The 12,551-nt window shown below is 35.4% G+C and overlaps 2 protein-coding genes across 2 annotated transcripts in view; one reads left to right on the top strand and one right to left on the bottom strand.

The window, feature by feature from the left end:
* LOC135681616 (uncharacterized) overlaps positions 1 to 2,271 on the top strand; it is a 128,265-nt gene extending 125,994 nt beyond the window's left edge. The window contains exons 23-24 of the transcript XR_010515627.2: positions 469 to 636; positions 1,952 to 2,271. The gene's annotated coding sequence lies outside the window, so the exon portion shown is untranslated. The remainder of the gene's footprint in view (positions 1 to 468; positions 637 to 1,951) is intronic.
* Positions 2,075 to 12,551, bottom strand: part of LOC135681661 (phospholipase DDHD1) — a 40,926-nt gene continuing 30,449 nt past the window's right edge. Inside the window, exons 7-12 of the mRNA XM_089111813.1 lie at positions 11,363 to 11,475; positions 10,857 to 10,963; positions 8,177 to 8,608; positions 6,679 to 6,825; positions 5,896 to 6,151; positions 2,075 to 2,630 (exon numbers count right to left, since the gene is read on the bottom strand). Coding sequence (XP_088967939.1) covers positions 2,467 to 2,630; positions 5,896 to 6,151; positions 6,679 to 6,825; positions 8,177 to 8,608; positions 10,857 to 10,963; positions 11,363 to 11,475 — 1,219 coding nt within the window. The 3' untranslated portion in view covers positions 2,075 to 2,466. The remainder of the gene's footprint in view (positions 2,631 to 5,895; positions 6,152 to 6,678; positions 6,826 to 8,176; positions 8,609 to 10,856; positions 10,964 to 11,362; positions 11,476 to 12,551) is intronic.

Below are 12,551 nucleotides of genomic sequence, written 5' to 3'. Positions count from 1 at the left end.
CTTAGGTTTCAAAGACCCAGCCCTGAACTTTCTTAACTTTTAGAAGAACCGAGCACAACTTTCTTATAAAAAAACCGTGTATGGCAATAAATCTCTAAACAATAGGAATCTTGACACGTCTCCCAAACAAAATGACAACGTCTTGCAAATGACAAAGAAAAATGGAATCGATGGTAAAAGGGAACAGTGAAATGTGATTTGCTATGAATACTCTAAAGCCCTGCTAATCTGCAAACAGAATTTTTTTCATTTTTTTAGTGCTGACGCCTGTTAATTGACACACACACTTATCGGATATTAACGATTTTTCTTCTCTAACTTAGAGCATTGAGTAAAACCTAAAGTTTTTGCAATCCTGTTAAAGCTCTTCCTGGTACTTGTTTTTAAGAAAAGGAGTTTGCTCATAAGAAGCCAACCCACATTCAAATTAGCAAACTTTCTGAAGACGTATGAATGTTTTCTTCATAGATTGGGGACAGCTGATTCTAAATAAGACTCTTTTCTACCCTAAAAGAAATCGGAAAAACTCGAGCCATCGCAGTATGATTGACTTGAGAAGTATCAACATACAGTCAAAGAATAACGTGAAGTCCAGATCATCACAAAGGTGGTCCAAACCAGAATAACGATGATGGGGTAAATACCCTTATGTTGTTACTAGTGAAATAGTGGACGGATTTAGCGGGGGGGGGGGGTGGGGTGGTAGGGTTGTATGAAGTGTGGCAGACAACCCCCAATATTTCTGTGTTATTTAGTAAATTTTGCTTCCATTCAGTAAAAAGCATTTTTTGGTAGTCATTAGTAATAAATTAACGCCAAGGTTGCTTAAATCCATCCCCAATCATTGTTGCTTAAATCCATCCCTGGTCGAACCATTCAAATTCTTAATGCAGTATGACGAATGAAAGAAGGTTCGATTCTTGATCTGGAGCAGGGGGTCGGCATCCTACTAATATACGAGGGGCGATTCACTCTTGCAAATAGCGTACGACATTTTGCTCAAAACAAAAGGATTCCTGGGGATTTTCAGATAAAAAAATAGGATTTTCACAAAAGGTGTACGAGATTTTCTTAGAGTGCTTTGCCCCTCGCTAATATACAAACTCTCATATCACACATCAGTAGCAAATTCTCCTGTAGACTAAGCGAATGCCATTTGAAAAATTTGATTGGATTGAACTATAATGCCTAAAGGGATTTTAACTGAAGTGTGGCTTTGACATGTGCAATCCAAAATTCCAAACTTATTAGTTCATCTATAAATGCTAAGAATTTTACACGAAAACCGACAATTATATTTTCGAATAACATCTAGAGGATTCAGATTTGTATTCGGTGATTCAAAAGCAGAGAAATAAAAGCTATATTGTAGATTTAAGCTTCATAGTTACAATAGGGCCATTTCAATTCATACGTTGTCTGATTCAAAGAATTCGGTTTACCAATTTGTGGAAAAGTGCGATTATTCCACATTGAAAAAGCTAGCGAAAACCAATTACATTTAGCCCTAATTCCATAAGCCATAATAGGTACATGCCTATTTTTACAATTTTTTGTAAGCCATGCCACAATTGATGTTCCACCAATCAACTACAAAGAATCATTGAGATAAATGCCAGCGGACCAATGAAACTGAAACGGTTGAAAAGATATTCCTCGACGAAGGAGCTGACCACTTCTACAAAGAAGGAGAGGGGAACTTATTTTCTATTATACAGTTCTCTGGTGACAAGGAGCTAGCTATCTACTACTAGGGGCTGTACTCCACAAAACCCTCTTTTGACGGCACCTTACGAACAAATGGACAAGTGTAGATGTTGGCATATATTCAGCCTCTAGCTCATGATCATATTAAAAAAATTCATTCAAGGAAAATTTTAGGCAGAATAAAACCTGAAGAAAGTCCATGTAACTACAAAAAGGGTAAAAATGTTTTTTTGCCAATTTTCAGCCTTCCATCCAAACTGGTGATTCTTTCAAACGCATAGCAGTAAAAGATTTATACATTCAAATTTAGAGCATTTTTATTCCATGATGCTGCAGAAAATGAGTCATGATAAAGGAAAACAACAGGTAAGTGGAATTCGAGGTAAATAGCTTGACATCGTTAAAAGTAAACGCCTTCACATGAATATCAGATCATGCGAATGATCTGATGCTACCCCATCTCAAGTGAAATATACGTAATTACTAGTTCTGTTTCCGTGCAAGGACTGTAAATATTCTCAGCTTAAAGCTTGCAACATTCGACAGTAACACAAGGTGCCAATGCATTTATTTGCAAAAAATGGTGAACTGGCCGGCAATATAAGAACTTTAACTCTATAAATAAACTAATTTGCAAAAAATCTAATTACAAGTTTATTGACAGAATATTTCCAAGAACTAATTTCACCGAACAATAATTTCCAAAAGATAAGACTGAGTGAAATTTAACTAATATTAAATTTTGAGGAGGTTTCAAATTTAAAGACCAATAGCATGCGCAGGTTCACTGTGATCACCAGAAATTGTCTTCAGGATGAATCTTGTGAATTCTTGACTCTCCCAGTAAGACGTATGCGATGTAATCACAGAAAGGTATTCCACGAAGCCACCTTCCAGTACGTAATCAATTCTTTGTTTGAGGGCTAAACAAGAAATAAAAAACCATCAAACAAATAACACGAGCAAAGCTGCTGAAATATTGCTACCAATAATGCCATACATGTTTCGAACAATTTGCAGACAGCAAATATTTTCTGTGAAACTCTTTTACCTAAAATTTACAGAGAAAGAATAGTGAAACTGTATGTAAATAAAATAAAAAATATAAACACGAAGTGATAAAAAATTAGTCTACCTTATGACCGGATAAAAATTTCACATTAAAATTATGCATTGATTAATACAAAAACGATCCATCGCTCACTAAATAGGCCCTATATGTTGTTTGACTAATATATTACGTACTGTGAAGGTGTTTAAATATCAATACATGAGATGGTAGTAACGTTACTGACTCTTAAAATCGTAAGTGAATTAACCACCCTGGGGAACAGAACACGAGGATACAAGGCACAGGGACATGGCACCATTCAAAGTGTTAATAAAAAACAAAGCCATTTCTGACCAAAAGCCAGAAGCAAAAGTTGCAAATGCGTGAAGGAAAATGCTGCTTCGTGCATGGTGATATTGTGAGAATCTGATTGCTAATGGCGAAAAGAGGAAAATCACGATTGAAAGGAATTCCAAGAGGGACCTTTGGCTTTTAGTGATAGTCTCTTAATAAATACTTAATTGTGTTTTTCTTGTTCTCGTTATTCAAGTTCATGTGCCATAGTGGGGAGTCTATCGGTCTCTTGAGGGTTTGGGGTTAAAACACCAGGATAAAACGTGTCGTTTCATGGCCGTTTTATTCTCTGGGGTTGAACTACAGGTATTTAGGAATTCAATGCAGCGTAGGCCTCACTTTTTTGGCGAAGCTTCATTACGAGCGTACTGTTAGAGACGAGACGAGGTGAAAATGATAATTCGAAAGGTATGAGTACGTCTACTGTTTATCAGGTATGTTTACCAGATTTTCTGTTTTAAAGCCTTGTTGAGAGCAAACAGGGTATCTTCAAATTTGTCTCTTTGTAGATATATTATCATCCATTACAGGTACGAACTTGCGAATACCATCTATGGCTGTGCCTTAAAAACGATACTTTTCACCTAGCAAGCTATATCTTAAGATCTTGTGACTACTAAGTACATGGGTCTTTGTAATTACTAAGATACTTTAGAATTTGCATTTCCACGACAAGATGAAAATCCATTTCCGTATCGCAGCGCTGTATTTTTTGACGGACCAAGCGGAAAAATTAATAAGAAATCCTTGGCAAGGAAAACATCATCTTATAAACGACTAGAGATCAAATATTTACGGACCTATTACTTTAAGTTAAGCTTTTTGTCCAACCTGACAAAATGGGTCTAAGGCCCCCAGAAGATACAAGGAGATTGGTATTTCTTTTCTGGAATATTACAAGGAGTTCACTCAAAAACAGTTGTAATTTTTTAACGAATTGTATGCACAATTTCTCTTAAGTTTACTTTAATTTTTACTAAAACTCCAGTAGTGCTTTGCCTTAATTGCTAGGGGCATTCGAGAAAATTGTAAACAAACCAGGCGAAATCGGCAAGCTCTCATTGGCTTAAAAAACTGTAAACAAAGCATCTAATTGGACAAAAATGAAATTCCACCTTGCTTAGCAAACTCACTTCTTTCGAAAAAAGTTCGTCATCTCGTACTCGTACCTTATTTGTAGATTCTTCTATGCAGAATTCATTTGCAACTATTTCGACCTAAATTTCGATAACTGGTAGCAATTTTCCCGGCCCTTTGGCCACACTAAACATCAAATAGACGATCTTTTAAAGATTTAAAGATATGATTAGAAGATAACAACTTTATAACGTTGCGCACATTTTATGCACTGCTTTGGGCAAACAGAAATATATATATATATATATAGAATCTATAAATACTATAGTGAGGAGATTACTTCAGAATTCATTTTTTCTAATCTTTACATGAAAGATTTGGTGATAGATTAATTTTATTGTCTCTTAATTGATTGTAACTTGTTGTACGTTTGTCGTTCTCGAAAAAGAGGCTGTTTGTTTGAAAAAAGGAAAGGAAAGCTACACTGTTTTATTTTAGGACTTTTATAGATGCCGATTGACAAGTTTTTGGAATTCTGTCAATTTATTTGGCCGTATTTAACCAGTATGATATTGTTGCTGATAAAATAATTATAATAATAAAATAAAAAAATGTTGCTGATATCATAGTTTATGATAAAATAAAATGATCGAGCAGCTTCGTCTTGGAAAGGGCTAAGCGCTGGCCTATCTCAGTGATTCTGCCTAAGCTGTTGTGGATCTTTGTGTAACCTCTTTTGCTTAAAATTCAAAAGCAATTACAACAAATGCAGTTATTTCACATCTGGGTTGGGTTCTAAGAAACCAAAGCATCCTTTCTGGTGGAAAACAAGTTGGGATGAGCATAGGTTGCAGTATAGGCAAAAATAAAATCCAAAACATTTTACGCTATAAATCCTAAGAGTAAAGTTAAAAGCTCAAACACGATAAAAGATCTATCAAGTTCCCTTCCTTTTAAGCCCCCTCTCTATTTATCATCCCTTATCAAGCAAAATTTAAAAATTAGCGCCTTCTCTATTAAGCCCCCTTCTTAGCACCTGATGTAAGACTAAGGTTCTTTTACGGGTGTGATGTCATAAGAACATGTGCATTAAATACACCCAATGGGAAGTTCTACTTGTGCGCCTTAGCATTCAAGAGGATACTGATGTTGTTCCTGTTAAAGAAATCCTAGAGGACGAAATTTGTTTAGAAGATGTCCCAGGGGATATCAATTGATCCTGTTGACTCTAATGAAGATAAGGACAATATAACTGAATAATTTCAATAAACTTTCGAAGCTGCTAGTATAGTCTTTTGGGGACATCTGTATGACATTTTTAAAAGGAAAAAATGCTTAAGGGTATTTTTATGATTCTTTTTACTTTGAATTATTGATAAGCCCCCTCTCTAAAAAGCCCTCTCTAGGACTGGAAAAATAAATAAGCTCCCCCCCCCTCGGGGCTTAATAGAGCTTTAAAGGTGTAAAAAAGAAAACGAAAAATCTTCCTAGTGGAATTTTCCATTTAATGGAAAATTAAAATTTATTTTCTCTTGCGCTGTATACTCGAGTGCAGGGTAAAATTATGAAGGTATTCTTATTGCTATAGACTCTTTGTCAGTTTAAGATTGTCTAAATATTATATAGAAAATAATTATCTGAATACTTAACCACTGTTTTCTATACTTGATATAGAAACGACTTCTATAAGAGCGGGCAAAACTTACCTTTGCGCTCTTTTAAAATATCCATCACTTGCTCTGTCTCTTGTTGCAACTCAACGTGCTCATCATGGAATGAAGCAGCTTTAGGTGGGATTTTAGAAGGATTATTGAACCAGCTCTTAAACCAATTTGCGGAACCGGTTTCCCTTAGTGAACTTTCTTCATTCTCGTCAATTGACCCCGATTTTGTCAGACGTTTGATTTTTACCGGCGGTATGTCTGCATAATGTTCGTAAATCAGTGGCTCTAGTCTATAAGCCTAAAGGCAAAATGCAAGATTAATAAGATATCACAATATATGAATATTTCAATACGAACATGCAGTAAGAATTACTGTAAATACCTTATAATACGCTGTAAATTGTTAATAAATTTCATACAAGAATGGTGGTACTTAAGTGGGACTTCGTTCGGACCAATTGATAAATAGCACCATCTTCTTTTACAACTCTAGACCTGTTTTGATTATGATAAATCCATAATACCAGAATAATTTTGATCTTGCAAAAAGCAATTAATACGGGCTAGATTATGACGAAAATTCAATTCAGAAGCAATTTCTATATATCTTTATAACATATATAACTGAAAACGACTGTTGAACCTTTGATGTAAAGGCTAGCAAAACGATGGAAGCAATGCTTGAGGCAGCTTTGAAAATTTATAATTAAAAGCCCTTCAAGGGCCTTAGAAATTTCCCAGTAAATTATCTACGCACATAATGTATTTTTCTGATATCTAAACGAAATCGACCTTGTCAATATTTATTTTTATTCTGATACTCACAATTGGATCTGTGGGGTCATATATGTTGAAGAATCTGGAACAAACAGACGATGGAAGGATGTGCTGTTCTAAGTCATCTCTCGGCCTAATCCCTTTTAATATCAAAAATGCTCCCAGCGGTGATCCGATGCTAAATACATTCTCAACCTAAGCAGCAAAAAAGGGAAAATACAATCGCAACTAAAACCAAAACAATTTTCGATGGTACACAACCTTAAAAATGGCTGTGAAAAAAGCATACATGTTGAGACACCTTAAAACCTGTTCATACTCATTCGTATATAACTTTAAATCTACGATGGAAAAAGATACAATTTTAAAATTTGCTTATTTCGTTCGCCAACTTGATATACAGTAGAATCCCGTTATAACGTACTCGGTTATTACGTACTTTCGGATATAACGTACTGGTGTGCTTGGTCCTGGCAAAAGGTGTGCTTTGTTTTAATCAATTTTTACTTACCCTCGTTATAACGTACTTCGGATATAACGTACTTAATACGCTGGTCCCTTAAAATACGTTATAACCGGATCATACTGTATACATAGATACAATTTTTGGCTTAACAGTGTTACTTTTCTCTGACGTTTTATACTTTGAAATGTGTAAAATGATTAGCTTTAGCTTGTGTTAAAATGTTTGATTTGAAAAACCACTTTGGAAACGGAAGATTACGGTTTGAAAATTGCTTTGAAAAAAAGCAAACATTTTACAGCATACTGAATGCTTTCCCGTCTGACACTCCTCGGACTATATAACATCAGAATAAGGTTCCGAAAGAACAAGATGGAAAGAACTTTCATTAATTTTCCTAAAGGCACGCGGTACTGATTGCACAAATATACAGGCCATGTGCTTTCGTTTTTCTTATTGGCCTATTTTGATCCACAAATGGGTATATATTTTCCATCTTGTTTTTTCGGAACCTTATTCGTAACCACCTAATAGTTATACACACGTTATTTGCTCTTGTGGTAATCTAAAATTCCCTATCGAATATATGACTACTGCTTATAAGTTTGATTACAATAAAATAATAAATAGAATAATAAATTTGGTACTGCTGCTTTGATGTGTAGAAAAGGAAGGCTCTAAGATGTTGTTCCGAGATTTATCAAGGATATTCAGCGATCCTCCTTCAATATAATTCAACAGGCAATTTTTAAACATACCATTTCTATCTAACTTTGAAGCAATTAGTTTTATTGTCATCTTTTTTAATGTTTCGATATGCAAAATTTTTTGAATTTTTTTACCTTATAGAAAACCTTGTACTATAACAAATAGTTTTTTCTTTAGTTTATGTATTTCAAATTTCTTTTAAATTTCTTTTACATTGCATTGTAAATTGAATTGGGATTAGATTATTTGAAAATGAAAACCTTATGATATCACATTGATCTACATATAGATTCCTGTGATGAAATCGATCAAACCAAAGTGACAAATGTAGAAACCATCAATAATATATAAAAATCAAATTGAAAACAGACATGCCTTGAAATTTAAGGAACAGTTGCTTCCACATTGTTGCTGGCACATGTCCTTAGCAGCTGGCTGATTTTCATCCGCACATATCTTTGCTTCAAGCTCTGCTACCTTGAGCTTCGTCTGTCGCAATTCTTCTTGAAGGGCTGCACGCTCTTTAATTTGCGCCTCCGTTACATCCAGAGACTCTTGGGCCACCTTTCGTTTTCCAGATCCCCAAATCCACGACCATCTGCCCTCTGCTGCTACGTTTTTGTCTGCTTGCTGCTTGTGTTCTTCAAGCAATTGATTGTTCCAGTCAGTCAGAATATCGTGGAATATAACACTTCCCAATGAATGTGCAATGACTGACACTTTTCCACCACTGGCTAAAAATTCCGGGTTTCGATTTACAAAATTCACGTATATACTGTTCAACTGATGTCGCAAGCTTTTGATGATCTGAAAAGAGGGGAAATTGAATAAAAAAAATTCGAAATTTCGATTAATATTGTTCACCTTTCAGTCAGTATCCAACGTCTATACTTTGAGGAGTCTCAGACAAAAGTATAGTGGAACCTATACTAGCGGCCACTTTCGGGGACAAAGCCTAGTGGCCTTATTTTAGAAGTGAACGCAACAGGGAGGTTTTTCCGAATATTCTTTTTAACAAAAATGCTAGTCGGAACAGGGGGAGGGGTGATTAAAACACTACATATACTTGTTTGACTTGTATATAACACAAATTCATATCATGCACTGTCACTGAATAGAGAGAATTTGGATGGAAGGGGGACAGAGGGGTGGATCAAGACTTGAAATACCTGTGATGTATAATGCAAGGAGACATGAAAAGGCTGGAAAAGCTAATGACTTTTAATACATATACACAGCGTAATCCCGATATAACGAGCCCCAGGTATACCGAACTTCCCAGTATAACGAACTAAATGTCTGGTCCCTTGGATTCTGCCTAACAAACTCCTTACAAATTCTCTCGGAATAACGAACTCCGGATATAACGAACTCTCAATATTACGAACCAAATTTTGGGACCCTTCATCATAATTACCCTTGATATAACGAAATTTTTCATCTGTTAGTTATACTTAATTATTGTCGGTGTTAATTTATAACTTTTTCTTGGGGGAAATCATTACTGTCATCCGCAAAAAATTCTGTTGATACATTTCAAGCACTGTCTGATAGACTCAGAGCACGAGCTGAAAGTTTGACCGCGTCAAAATTTACTGTAAATGAATACATTGACACCAACGAACACCTTCTTACATATGAGACATTGGCAATGAGCGACGATAAAATTTTGTTTGAAGACCCAGATGAATTGTGAAAAGAAGAAGACAAATACGGATGTTAAGTAATCGAAGACGTCATTCAGCCCGCCTTCGAGTGAAGTTATACCAGCTTTGCCAATCTCTTGGTCCCAATTCATAAAAGGAACATAAAGATTTTCATTTTCGATGACTAATCATGAAAAATATTTGAATTCAGCTTTGTTTTTTAGAGTAAAATGTGCACAGAAGATCGAGTAAAATGTGCCTAAACAAGCCCACCAAAGTTATTTTTAGGCCTGTACTATGAAAAGATCTAAAAAACGTTTTCTCCCGGTTTAAAGAACTCCCGATGTATAGTTAATAAGCTCCATATTCTGAAGAAGCTTACAGCGAAACGTCAAACACACACATATATATAAGAAAAATGTTTTAGAAAGACAATGAAAAAAGACAATTCATGAAATGCGTTCTGGAAATATGAGTTCGTTGTATCAGGATTCCACTGTGCTTTAAAGCCTCAAATTCGGCAGGGACTTTCTCCATTGGCCGCAGATCTGGAAGTGCCCGTTGCATAGAGGTGTCCGTTATTAGAGGATTCACTATATGCTAAAGAACTATGCGTTCTGTTTCCGCTATTGCGTGTCATTTATAAATAAAAATAATTAAAGAAACTACATTATATTAGCAGTGCACAGTGACTGACAAAAGATAACCCAATTGGTGTACAAGATTGGGGGAGAGTTTGTTGGATAGTGTTTGGAAAAGATATGGTAGCTAGCAATCAATTTTGCCACCAAGAAGAAACACTGATATTTTAGGGTATGCCTTCAATCTATAAATATTTTTCTGCGAGTCAACACATTGGAATCTATAAAGCGAACACCATTCGTTCCAAACAAGTGTCTGCAGTAGAGGAAGTGAAGTGGTGGTTCATAGTCTGTCATTAGCCAAAGGCTACTCTACCGACTTAACACAATACCCCCTGGTCGCCATACTTGAAAGCATATAGTAGGGTGCAGCCACGAACCAGGTACCAAGTACCCAATTATACACCTTGCCCAAGGTTGCATTCCTCAGAAGTGAGAAATGTAGTTCTCGTAGTGTCTACGCTACAGATTGACCGCTTTACAGATTTTCTTCCTTATAGACGGTCCATTTCAAGAAGTGTCTACTATATAGGGCGCCTTTTAAAAAGGTTTGACCAGGACCGTTCTTCGATCTACTTTCCGTCTTATAGAGCTGTCCGCTTTATAGGGTGTCCGTCTTATACAGAAGCCATTGTTATATAACGTTTGTTTTCATTTGATCTTTCAATTGTGAATTTTCTGTTAAATGAAATTCTTTAGACACAAGTAGCCTGCAGATTAACAGAACAAGAGCACACTGATGTCAAGTATAATTTCAATCTCTCTTACCTCGTTTCTAAAGTACGAGCTTGTGTAATACATAATATCCATAGTAGTTTCGTTAATAATCTTTCGTAGTCCAATAACGTTTGTCGGGGTCACGGCATCAACTAAACCTAAAATACAATAATATTTATCAATGAAAAATTTGAGAGAATTTGATAATTTAAATCCACCTTTTCTTGTCACATATTAACTTCGTCTGACTTTACCTAAACCGGCAATTGACCAAAACATTCAATTAACCAATTTACATTATTCTAGATATATCTATTTTCATGGTAAATCTTTATTATGCTACATTTTGAATTCTTTGCTTTAAATCTCTCTTTAAATCTTTAAAGCACCTAGACCTATGAAAATTAAAATTTGTGATAAAATTCAGGCTCTAAAATGTTGCAACGTTATCAAAAGGGGTGGTGTTAAAGTAGCGAACTTTCAACGAACGGTTCAATGTTAACGGTTTAGATTGAGAATTTCTTGTTGCATCGATCCCTGGTGTACTGATTTCCTACCTTCGTCCAATTTGAGAGATGTGCGCCATTCAACGGGAAAGAACTCTACCCGTCCAGTTTTGAAACAGTCTTTGAAATGCTTCTTTATCACCTTGTCTCTGACTTCTCGTAACCTATAAACATACATCTTTTAGTATCTATACTTATGGAAATGGAAATGAACTTTATTAGTCCGTTGACTGTTCAGTTCATTTAATTTTGAAAGCATTTTTTCATTCAATTGCTGTATCAGTTTTATTTTTCAACGTTCTGGGGATCAGTTCGCTGCTAATATTTACAGCGATATGCCAATTGAACTGGGCAATACCTAGTTATAAAAACAGTGTTATGCCAATTGAACTGGGCAATACCTGGTTATAAAAAACATTGTTATGCCAATTGAACTGGGCAATACCTGGTTATAAAAACAGTGTTATGCCAATTGAACTAGGCAATACCTGGTTATAAAAGCAGTGTTATGCCAATTGAACTGGGAAATACCTAGTTAAAAACAATGCTATGCCAATTGAACTGGGCAATACCTGGTTATAAAAACAGTGTTATGCCAATTGAACTGGGCAATACCTAGTTAAAAACAGTGTTATGCCAATTGAACTGGGCAATACCTGGTTATAAAAACAGTGTTATGCCAATTGAACTGGGCAATACCTAGTTAAAAACAGTGTTATGCCAATTGAACTGGGCAATACCTGGTTATAAAAACAGTGTTATGCCAATTGAACTGGGCAATACCTAGTTAAAAACAGTGTTATGCCAATTGAACTGGGCAATACCTGGTTATAAAAACATTGTTATGCCAATTGAACTGGGAAATACCTAGTTAAAAACAATGCTATGCCAATTGAACTGAGCAATACCTGGCTATAAAAGCAGTGTTATGCCGTTCTGAGGTTTCATACACTACGGAAGTTGTGAGAATTCAAAGTCATAGGAACATGGCATTATCTTATTGTATTGAAAATACTGAAACCTGCAACTTGCTAGTTTTGACAAAAGATTTCTCATATGTTGGAATCTTAGAGGTTCAGAAATAGTTATTGAATGTGAACACAGAACGCTGCAGTTTCCTAACCAAATACAATCTATTGCAAAATAAACAAATTTTATGCTTCAATTCATTTAATGTTCAATTCAACCTATTTTTAATTGCCATCTAGTAAAAAATTTTTTTACATTTTTGATTTATCTT

This window comes from Rhopilema esculentum, chromosome 12, assembly GCF_057945365.1.
Source record: "Rhopilema esculentum isolate cy_ngs chromosome 12, ASM5794536v1, whole genome shotgun sequence".
NCBI classification, from domain to species: domain Eukaryota; kingdom Metazoa; phylum Cnidaria; class Scyphozoa; order Rhizostomeae; family Rhizostomatidae; genus Rhopilema; species Rhopilema esculentum.
The sequence above is the reverse complement of the archived record's forward strand: the minus strand, read 5'-3'. Positions and strand labels throughout refer to the sequence as shown.